The sequence below is a fragment of the Artibeus jamaicensis genome, unplaced genomic scaffold, assembly GCF_021234435.1.
Source record: "Artibeus jamaicensis isolate MK-2021 breed Jamaican fruit bat unplaced genomic scaffold, CSHL_Jam_final contig_335, whole genome shotgun sequence".
Lineage (NCBI taxonomy): Eukaryota > Metazoa > Chordata > Mammalia > Chiroptera > Phyllostomidae > Artibeus > Artibeus jamaicensis.
The window spans coordinates 7,946,579-7,958,654 of record NW_026521800.1 but is presented as its reverse complement, the minus strand read 5'-3'; the positions used below and the strand labels follow the sequence as shown (position 1 = coordinate 7,958,654).

General features: G+C 37.8%; 1 protein-coding gene across 2 annotated transcripts in view; it reads left to right on the top strand.

Annotated features, from left to right (window-relative positions):
• The window catches only part of RIPK1 (receptor interacting serine/threonine kinase 1), a 45,682-nt gene that overhangs the window by 27,762 nt on the left and 5,844 nt on the right, over window positions 1–12,076 (top strand). For both annotated transcript variants that reach the window (XM_037148745.2, XM_037148746.2), the window contains exons 7-8: window positions 2,004–2,080; window positions 11,173–11,263. In XM_037148745.2, coding sequence (XP_037004640.2) covers window positions 2,004–2,080; window positions 11,173–11,263 — 168 coding nt within the window. The remainder of the gene's footprint in view (window positions 1–2,003; window positions 2,081–11,172; window positions 11,264–12,076) is intronic.

The following is a 12,076-nucleotide window of genomic DNA, read 5'->3' as shown; positions in this document are numbered from 1 at the left end:
GATTGTGTGAGGTGGGCTAAGATTCGGGAGGGGTGATGTGAAGTATTTACAATTGTATGGAACAGCTATTGTTTATAATAATATTAGAGCAACAATCATATGACAGAGTCTATGTGATCTGGATAACAAGAAAAGGGGGTATAGGACTTTGAGTAGTTTGCTAAAGAAACACAAGTGACATGAAGGATAGTAAATTAGCAATACACTGTGGAAGAGAGAACAGGGGAAACCTGTCAAATGATACAATATAACCAGCCAAGCAAAGAAGACTATACAGAAAGAAGAGGAATATAAAAATACTATTAAAATAAAAGATATAAGAATAATGTAAAAATAATAATACAAATATGCAGTAGCTTATAGTTTCTCTGCAATAGCAAAGTGAAATTTGTCTCACTGTCTCAACTGTTGGGATGCTCCTTTCTTTGGGTCCAACTATGGTCCTTTCACAGTTTCAAGTTTTTTGTCTCACTTGTGGATATTTTATTTTAAAGGCAGGAGAAGGGAAGAAGAAGAGATAAAATTGGAAAGAAAAGGAGGAATAAAACAAGAAAGAAGGAAAGAGAAAAAATGTACTAAAAGATAAAACAATAATAAAAATTAAAAATATAAAAGATTATTTAAAAAACCCAAAAAATCTCCTCTTGTTAGTTTCAAACTGGCCAAACCTGTTTTTCTGGTCTTGCTGTCTGCAGCAGGCTGAGGGGCGATTAGTGTGGCCTTTCTTGTGTCCTCAGCCAGTCTTGCAAGCACTCTTTCAAGAGGTAGTCTGGGGCCTCTCTCCAGCACCCCAGGCTGGGGATCCAGTTCTTCTTTAGGTCACTCTTTCCCCCGGGGGTCATCGCCATGGGCTGGGGTGCAAGTGGGTGCATGTGCTGGCCAGGCTGCCTGGGTCCCGCGGGCTTGGGTGGGAACCCTTCCCAGTGCTATGGGAAAAGGCAGGGACTTCTGGGCAACCTTAGGATTGCTACCTGATTATGTGGGGAGTAAGCCCAGCAGTTGTTGCAGGAGAATCCCCCAAACAGTTTTATTTTTTGAGAAATTTCTTCTACTCAATCTCATACATCCCAATTCTCCAGCCAGACAGGTGACCAGCAGGGTCAGTGTGCGTCACTGCGGGATTCTCAGCTCTCCCGAGCTGGCAACCACAGACTCCATGGGTGATCACGGCCCTTGTGTGTTTGCTTCTTTGTGCTTATTCCCCTCTCTGCAACTTTGAGCAAACAGGTCTCTCCCAGTGCTGCTCCAACCCTGCTTGGCCAGGGAGGGAGGGAGCAGCTGACCCAGCTCTCTCCCAAGGACTCTGTGGCAGGCCCACTGCTCCCAAGGAGTCTGTGGTAGACCCAGCGCCAGAGGCCAGGCCTGGGGTTACAGCTGCGTCTCAGTGCTTGTCCCTGGGACCTTATTGTCCTGCAGTACTTTCCTTACCTTCTGGTTTTTGAATGTCCACTATGCTTTGTGGTCTTTTATTTTCATATAAACTGAGGTACTGTTAACTGTTTGCTCTGTTCCTTGGTAGATTGGCCAGGTTTTTCTCCTGTGTGTAGGGGGAAGTAGAATCTGCTCCCTCCTACTCCATTGCCATCTTCCAACTGCCCTTTTCTTTTAAAGCCAACAGCTCTAACTCTTGATGCCAAATCATTATTCTGTGTATTTCATCCTCTGGTAAGTCTGCCGGAGGGACAGAAACAACGAGTCCACCCATCCTGGTTCATTTGAAGACGAACTCACACCAGCTAGGGCTTTGTGCTTCACAGCCAGAGACACTGCATGCCAGTTCGCAGGAGCGCTTTGCTTCCGGTGTTGCACTGTCCCTTCTTTTGTCACCAAGTTATTAATCTTGTTAGTCTTTTTCTGAAAACCAGTGATTTGGCATTTAAATTTTTATTTTACTGCTTTCCCACAGATTAAGGTAAGTAAATTCAAAGATAATAGCTCACTAATATTTTAATTTTATTTCAGAAAATATTTAAGAAAATTAAAGTACTATTTTTCTTATTTAGGCATTGAAGAAAAATTTAGGCCTTTTTATTTACATCAGTTAAAAGAAGATGTAGAGGAGGATGTGAAGAGTTTAAAGGTAGGTGACATAGCAGATGCTAAAAATGTTAACATGTCAAAGCATACATTTTAAATCATGAAAATCAAAGCAATATAATTTGTTACTGAGATCTGAGGTAAGCTAGCTTGGTAAAACAAAAAACATAAAACAAAATTAGCAGTTTTATGCAGACATCTACTTGGCATTCTGGACCCATTCCTCCTTCAAAACTAATGAAATGAGAGAAAATATACACAGAAGTATGAAAACAAAAGCACAACTTCTCTGGAATAAAATAGGAAGTATCCTAGGTGGATTAGTCATTTTGAGGAATTCTTAAAAAATAGAAAGCCAACAAAAGTCTATTTGCTGAAACATGTAACAGAAAAAGGAAAGCTAACCCAGAACATAATGTTCAAGGAGAGCTAGAGGAGCGAGTCTTGAGTGAATATAGAGAGGAAACATCGTGGTCACCTGGGACATTGACAGGGAGAGTTATTTGGGATCCACAGTTATACCAGTCATAAAACTTGGCTTCTCCCCCTAATTCCCTTATGCTGAGCCACATATGGGAGCAGCATCTGCTTTTCAGCTGAAGCAGTAAGTTTGAAGTCTGGAGTCAGAGAGGTATGTCAAACATTGTTACCAACTAACCAACAAAGAGGAACAAAAACCTGTCCAACATACACATTCAGGAAAAAGCTGCTGTCATAAGTCTTATAGCAACATACTGCTAGAATCATGAAAGGGAGACTATGGTAAATAAAACAGGTAGGCTGACAGCAATTTTAAAATACAAAAAAAGAAAAAAACTTGGACAGTCAAAAATTGCCCAAAAAAAAAAAAAAGAGATTGTCAGCCTCTTACACTTAAAGCGAGATATCTAGTGCAAGCCAAGAGCAATCAAATGGACAACATGAGTGGTAGTCACTAAGGCAGAAAAGCGTTACTACAATAATTAGTAATATTTCATGATGATAAAGGTTCGATTCATCAGGATAAGAATAATAGCTTTAGACATCTATATGCTCATAAAATCATAATATAGAAAGCAAAAATTGGCAGAACTCAAAGAGTAAATAGACAAATGTACAATCACAGTTGGAGATATTAATACACATTTCCCTCTGGTAGAAGAAACAGAAAAAATTGTCAGTGAGGATATAGAAAATTTGAACAAGACAACACATTTGATCTAATGGGAATATATAAACTATTGCATCTAGTAACTGCAGAATACACTCTTAAAGGCTTTTCAAGAACATATGGAACATTTTCAAAAGTTGACCATGTACTGGAAAATAAAGGGAGTCTAAACCAGTTTGAAGGACTGTAATTATGTAAAGAATAATTACATTCTCTGACTGCATTTCAGTTATGCTAGAAATTAATCTTAAAAGATACTTAGAAAATCCCCTTGGTTGGAAGTTAAGAAATATGCTTTTAGTTACCAATTGGGTTAAAAAATAATGAAATTTAGAAAATATTTGGAGCTAACAAAGCACTACATACTAAAGCTTACAGAATTTGCAAAGGAGTACTTACTAGTAAACATAGTCTATACATATATTTATGAAAGGCTGAAAATGAATTAGATAAGCATTCATCTGGAGAAGATAGCAAAATAAACCTAGAGCAAATAGAAAGCAGTAAAATAATAAGAGCATAAATTAGTGATATAGAAAACAGCTAATAGAAGATCCAAAAAGTTAAATGTTGCTCCTTTGAAAAAACTAATAAAATAAACTAATTATGACTCATCAAGGAAAACAGAAAGAAGACTGAGATAATGAGTAAACAGGCATCACTACAAGTCCTGTGCACATCAGAGTAGTATTCAGAAGACATTGTGAACAACTTTGTGCTAATTAATTTTAAAACAGATAAAGTGGGAAAATTTTGAGAAAAAAGTCGAACTTAGCAAAACTGACTTAGATTGGGAAACCTGAATATTCCCGTAGCCATTTAAAAAGATGGAATCAGTGATGAAAGTTCTTGCCGCAAAGAAAATTCCACATCCAGATCATTTCATCAGTGATTTCAGTCAAATACTCAATGCACAAATCATTCCAATCTTATAAAATTTGTCCAGAAAATAGAAAAGAAGGCACACTCCCAGACTCATTTTATGAGACTAGTATATTCTTGATCCCCAAACTTGAAAAAGAAGATAAAGGAAAATTACAGACCAATCTCACTTAACACAAATGTGAAAATCTTGAATAAAATATGACAAAGTGAATCCATCAATGGATAGTGAAGTTTGGAAAAGATACTTGGCCCCACTAACAGAGAAGAGCAAAATGAATTTATTATAATTTTTTACCCATTAGATTAACATTTTTAAAAGATTGGCAATATCGAGTGTTGGTGAAAACTAATAGGCAGACTAATAGGCAATCCCTGTGCAGTATTGGTTAATAGTATGAATTGGTGAAGTTCATTGAAAAATGAAGCATCTGTCAAACTTTTAAAAAAGATTTTATTTACTTTTAGACAGAGGGGAAAGCAGGGAGAAAAAGAGGGAGAGAACATGGATGTGTGAGAGAAACATTGATTGGTTGTCTCTTGCACACCCCTAACTGGGGACCTGGCCTGCAGCCAGGCAAGTGCCCTGACTGGGAATGGAACCAGCAGCCTCTTGGTTCACAGACGTACACTCAATCCACTGAGCCACACCAGCCAGGTCAACCTATCAAACTTTTAAAAGCACAGAACTTTTGCAGCAATTGTACTCTTAGTAGTGTACCCTATTCACATGTATTCTCAAAGATTTAGCTCCAGGAGTTTCTTACACCTTAGTTTTGTTTTGTTTGTAAGATTTTATTTAATTATTTATTTTTAGAGAGAGGGGAAGGAAAGAGTAAAGAGAGGGAGAGAAACATCCATGTGCAAGAGAAACCTCAGTCAGTTGCTTCTCACATTCCCCCAAATGGGGATGCAGCCTGCAACCCAGGAATGTGCCCTGACAGGCAATCTAACTGGAGACCTTTCAGTTCACAGGCCAGCACTCAATCCACTGAGCAACACCAGCCAGGGAGCACCTTAGTTTTTGAGATTAAAAAATTGGAAACAATTCATATGGATCATAAGTGGATATACTAAATTTGGAGTCGTTGAAACTACAGAATATATAGCCATTTAAAAGAGGCAGAAACTAGTATATAATGATACAGAAAGGTCTTCATGGTTTATTGTTAGTGAAAAAAAATAAGTCAAAACAATACTTAGTATAATCCTTTTCCTCTATATCTAGATCCTATATGTTATATATACTCTGTCTATGTATACACATGCATGTATATATGTACACATATGTGTGTACATGGTCTGTCCAGAAGGTATGCAGCTATGTAATATGAAAAATTGGGACATTTATTGAAGAAGATACAAGAAACATTGTACTTAGGACAATGACACCTCAGTCCCCTTCAAAGCAGGCACCTTGGGACCTTATATAGTTCTCCCAGTTGTCATCAACTGCCCTGTCATATTTTCCTGAATCTCACTGACAGTCAGATGTCTTTCTTTTCAAAGGTGTTTTTAGTTTTGGGAAAAGCCAGAAGTCACAGGATGACTAATCGGGGCTCTAGGAGGGCTGAGTCACCTTCAGTGATTTGATGTTTCACAAAAAACCTCTGCACAAGACATGGTGCATGAGTGGGCTCATTGTTGTGATGGAGCTGCCAAGTACCAACTCCCTATAGCTGTAGCCTTCTGAATTATGTAAGTAGTTTGTGGAGGAATGTTCAAGCTTTATGCAAAATTTTATGCAGATTTGTTGCTCTACTTGCTCAGTAATTTTGAATGTGATGGCCACACAGTACACATACTCACTCAATGGCATCTACTACCCCCACTGACTAGTACAGTGAATTCATTATTGTTCATACATGTGCATTCCAGTTCACTCTCCTTGGCTATCAGGTTACATCAATGTCACACAAACCATTCTCATTATATTAACAGTGGCTGGACTGTTACTGGACAGACTATATATGTGTGTGTATAAATTTCCAGAATATATATGCAAATACCTAGAGAGAATAAAAGGATAAACCACATACTCTGTGTGAGGGCAGGGGTCCCCAACTCTGGGTCATGGACCAGTACCAGTCAGGGCCTGTTAGGAACTGGGCCCCACAGCAGGAGGTGAGCTTGAATGTAATGCACTAGAATCATCCAGAAACTGTCTCCCCCAGCCCAGTCCATGGAAGAGTTATCTTCCATGAAACTGGTTCCTAGTGCCAAAAGGTTGGGGACTGCTCTTCTAGGGAGTGGAAGAAAGTGGTGGTTGGAAGAAACAACTATAGCATTGCTGTATGTGATTCTGCACAATTTAATTCTTTTAAATGGAATCTGTACTTACGTATTTTGTGTAATAAAATATAACTATAAAATAAACTATTGCTTTTATAAATTAAAATAACAGACTGTTCAACTTCCTGCCAAGATGGAGGCATAGGTAGATACACTTCACTTCCTCACACAACCAAAAGAAGGACAACCACCAAAGTAAAAACAAAATACAAATGGAACTGCCAGAAAATCTAACTGTATGGAAGTCCAACAACCAAAAAGTTAAAGGAGAGACATTCATCCAGACTGAAAGGAGGAGTGGAGATGGACAGCTGGGGCAAAGAGGATGCACAGCAAGATGGTGGCTGGCCAACCAGGAGGGTGAGGCAGTGGCAGTCGTACTTGGTGATTCCACATTTGTGTGTGGATAAACCAGGAGGAACAATTGGGGAACAAGACAGACTGTGCAACCCAAAGTTCCAGCATGGGAAAATGAAGCCTCAAAACCTCTGGCTGTAAATATCTGTAGGGGTTGTGGCAATGGGAGAAACTCCCAGTCTCACAGGACAGTCTGTTGGAGGGACCCATGGGGTCCTGGGACATACACAAACCCACCCTCCTGGGAATCAGTGCCAGAAGGGTCCAATTCACTTGTGGGTAGCAGGGGAAAGCAGGCTGAGAGCCAAGCAAGCAGCATTGTTACCACTCTGACTCCTTTTCCACATATAGCATCACAATGCAGGGAAGTAGGTTGCCTCACCCTGGTGGTGCACACCTAAGGCTTTGCCCCTTACAACACAACAGGTTTGCTAGACAAAGAAATATGGACCAAATGAAAGAACAGATCAAAATTCCAGAAAAAGAAGTAAGCAAAGAGGAGATAGCCAACCAATCAGAAGCAGAATTCAAGACACTGGTAATCAGGATGCTCACAGAACTGATTGTAGGTGCAGAATAAAAGAAATGAAGGCTATACAAAGTGAAGTACAGTGATTCCCTCACCTATCACGGGAGTTACGTTGCAGAGACCCCCGTGATTAAGTGAAAATCTGCGAAGTAAGGGCATTACTTTATTATTTATATATATTTTAAAGCTTTATAAATCCTTCCCACACTCCTATAAACCTTTCTCACACTCTTATAAACACTTCATATGCTCTTAAACACTTTCTACACTCTTAAACCTACATAATTTTAACAACATAAAATTCTATAAGGGTACTTAGCAGTAAAGTATACAGTCGTCCCTCGGTACATCATGGTTCGCTTATTGTGGCTTCACTGCATTGTGGATTTTAACTCGCGATACAGGAAAGTCGCAATAAGTGAACCTCAATATAGTGATGGACAACTGTATAGTGAAATATACAGGGAGCCAACAGTGAAGGGAAGGAAACCAGGACTCAGATCAACAATTTTATATGTTGGAACAGAAGGAAGAAATAAACATTCAACCTGAACAGAATAAATAAAGAAGAAATAAAAAAAGAAATAAGGAGAGGCTTAGCAACCTCTGGGACAACTTTAAATGTTCCAACATCCAAGTCATAGGGATGCCAGAAGGAGAAGAGGAAGAGTAAAAAATTGAAAATTTATTTGAACAAATAATGAAGGTAAACTTCTCCATTTTCGTAAAAGAAATAGACATGCAAGTCCAGAAAGCTCAGAGAGTTCCAAACAATGTTGACCCAAGGAAGCACACACCAAGGCACATCATAATTACATTACCCCAGATGAAAGATAAGGAGAGAATCTTAAAAGCAGCAAGAGAAAAGCAGAGAGCTACCTACAGAGGAGTTCCCATAAGACTCTCAGCTGATTTCTCAAAAGAAACCTTGCAGGCAAGAAGGGGCTGGAAAGAAGTATTCCAAGTTATGAAAGGCAAGGATCTACATCCAAGATTACTCTATCCAGAAAAGCTATCATGTAGAATGGAAGGACAGATAAAGAGTTTCCCAGACAAGAAAAATCTAAAGGAGTTCATCATCACCAAGCCTTTACTATATGAAATGTTAAAGGAATTTTTCTGAGAAAAATAAAATAAAAAACTACGAATAGTAAAATGACAACAAACTACCAACAACTCAACCTAAAAAACAAAAACAGCCCTGGCTGGTGTGGTTCAGTGGATTGAGTGCCGGCCTGTGAATCAAAAGGTCACTGGGGTCCATTCCCAGTCAGGGCACATGCCTAGGTTGTGGGCCAGGTCCCCCACTGAGGGTGTGCAAGAGGCAACTGATTGATGTATCTCTCACACACTGATGTTTCTCTCTTTTTTCTCCCTCTCTTCCCCTCTCTCTAAAAATAAATAAATAAAATCTTATTAAAAACCCAAAAATAAACTAAGCAAACAACTAGAAGAGAAACAGAATTACAGAAATGGAGATCACATCGATAGTATCAGAGGAGAGGAGGAATGGGAGAATGGGGGAAAAAGTACAGAGAATAAGTAGCATAAATGGTAGGAACAAAACAGACGGGGAGGTTAAGAATAGTATGGGAAATGGAGAAGCCAGAGAACTTATACGTACAACCCATGGACATGAACTGAGGAGGAGGGTACTGGGGGTGGGGGGGGTACAGGGTGAAGGGAGGCATGTGAGAAAAATATGGAACAACTGTAATAGCATAATCAATAAACTAAAAACATAAAATGCTTATGTTAAATAAAAAGCATTTGTATTTGGAACATACAAAATGTTCCAAACTATGCACATAATTAATATTCTCTCTCATTCTCCTCTAAATCACCCATATGTTCATTCAGTGAATGTTTTTGACCACATACCTATGTACCTTGCAGTGTGTTAGAAGCAAAATGTAAATATGACTTAGAAGAAGACCTGAAGAAAATACCAAAGTGTTAATTTTTTTTATTGAAGGCACAATATGTTTCTTTTAATTCCCTACATTTTCTAGAATGATTATTACGACTTTTATAGAAAATTTCTTTTTTTATTGTGGTGAGATACATACCATAAAATTTGCTATCTTAACTGTTTTTAAGTATCCAATTCAGTGGCATTAAGTACATTCACAGTGTTGTGCAGCCATCATCAATATCCATTTCTTTTTTAATCCCAAACAGAAACTTTAACTCCACATTCATTTGTCTCCCCATCCCCTGGTAACCTCTGTTCTACCTTCTGTCTCTACAAATTTTTGTATTCTAAGTACCTTGCAGACATAAAATCACAATATTTCTCTTTTGGTGTCTAGCATATTCACTTAGCACAGTGATTTTCAACCTGTGTGCCACAGCACACTGGTGTGCCACAAGAATTTTTAAAACATGCAGTACCTGACTGTCAGGGGCTCTTCTTTTCCCTTAGATTGTCAAATAAAAAAATGACAATAGCCAACACAATAGCTGTCCAGTGTGAATGAATCAAAATTATACCTATTTTTATCAGATCAGCAAAAAATACATTTTAGTCTGCCACAAAATTTTACTAATCAGTTTATGTATGCCGTGAGATGAAAAAGGTTGAAAATCGCTGACTTAGCATAATGTCTTCAAGGTGCATTTTTTCTGTAGCTTTTACAACAACCTCATTTCTCTTTAAAGCTTAATTATATTCTATTGTACACACATACTACATTTTTTTCATTCATCTGTTGAAGGGCACTTGGGTTGCTTCTACCTTTTATCTGTAATGAATAATGCTGCCATGCACGTTGGTATACGAGTATTTCTTTGAGTCCCTGCTTTCAGTTCTTTCATGTATATACCTAGGAGTAGAGCTGCTAGACTGTATGATAATTCTGTTTAACTTTTTGAGGAACCATGAAACTGTTTTCCATAATGGCAACACCATTTTACATTGCCATCAGCAATGCACAAGTGTTTCAATTTCTCTTTCTCACCAGTAGTTTTTATTTTCTGAGTTTTGTTTTTGTTTTTTAAATAATCGTCATTCTAATCAGTGTGAAGTGGTGTATATTTCATGGTGGCTTTGATTTGCGTTTCCCTAATGACTGTGAAGTTGAGCATCTTTTCATGGACTAATTGGCGATTTGTATTTTTTTTTTTTTTTAGAAATGTCTGTTTAAGTCCTTTTCCCATTTTTGCATTGGGTTGCTTTGTTGTTATTGTTGTTGTTATCATTAAATTATAGAAATTCTTTATATATCTGGATAGTCATCCCTTAATCACATATATATGATTTGCAATTTTTCCTAGTCAGTAAATTGTTTTTACTCTCATAATAGTGTCCTTGGATACACAGAAGGCTTTAATTTTGATGTAGACAAATTTATCTATTTTTATTTGGTTGCCTATGCTTTTATTGCCATATCCAAGAAATCAGTTTCAAATCCAATGTCCTGAAGTTTTTCCCATGTTTTCCTCTAATAGTTATATAGTTTTAGCTCCTAAGCTTAGGTTTTTGATCCATTTTTAGTTAATTTATATATATGTTTAAAGGTAAGGATCTAACTTCATTCTTTCACATGTGGATATTCAATGTTTCCCCCATTGAGTGGTCTTGGCACCCTTGTCCAAAATTAATTGATCATATATGTAAGGGTTTATTTCTGGGTTCTTCAATATATTCTGTTGGGCTATATGTCTGTCCTTAGGCTATACCACTCTGTTTTGATTACTGTAGCTTTGTAGTGAGTTTTGAAATCAAAGTGTGAGCCTTCCAACCTTGTTCTTTTTAAAGATTGTTTTGGCTATTTGGGAAACACATTTAAAAAAATATTTACTGTTCATAAGAGCTACCTTATGTGAAATTTCTACTTTCTGAAAAGATTCATTTTTCTTACAGTAATCTTCTGGAACTATTTTCTGGTATTTACTGAAGTATGTATTTTGCTCTCCATTATAGAAGGAGTATCCTGGCCAAAATGAAATTGTGAAGAGAATGCAGTCTCTCCAAATGGATTGTGTAGCAATACCTCCAAGCAGGTCGAATTCAGGTAACTTATACTCTGCTCAGAAATCTGTTTATTCTCTTACTTGTTTACTCATTCATGCACTCTCCTCTCTTAAATACTGTTCACAACCATATGAGAAGAAACAGCAACTATAAAATTTAATACCTACCTTAAAAGAATATATAATATATTCAGGAATCAAAATACATACATTTAAAATGTTAAGTACCATTGAGTTCACCAAAATGATAAAGTACCCTGAACATAAGAGTCCTAATATATCTGATAGGGAGAAAGTGATGATTCAGGATCAAGAAGGAGGCATGTGTAGGAGCAAGTGCTTGAGAAGGTCAGGGATGACGAGATCCAGAGTAGAAGCAGAGGGGTTGGTCTCAGATTCAAGCAGGGATACTTTTTTCCTTACAACAAAAGGGTAGGCAGAGTACAGGATTTTGTAGCCACTTATCAGCTATTTATTATGGAGTAAGTTACTTAACCTCTTAAACCTTATCCATCAGATCATGATAATTGCTCCTACTCTTATTCTTTAAAGAATAAAAGAATTTGTGGAAAGTGATTAGCATAGAGCCGCTGCTGTTATTTTCCAGCCCGGCACCAACCTGTACCTCCTCTGCTGCAATGCAAGTCCCTTTCTTCCTTGGTCATTTCTGCAACACCCATTCTTCTGTTGCTTGTTATAATTTCCCTAGTGCTCTCTCATTGCCAGGCATGGGCTCCTACTTATTACATATAAAAGATGGCTCATGTAGTACATGCTTTTTACTTGTTCTCAACGTTTACAGTATGTGACTCTGAGGTACAGATTCATTATGGGGCTCAGGTTTCATTTTACTT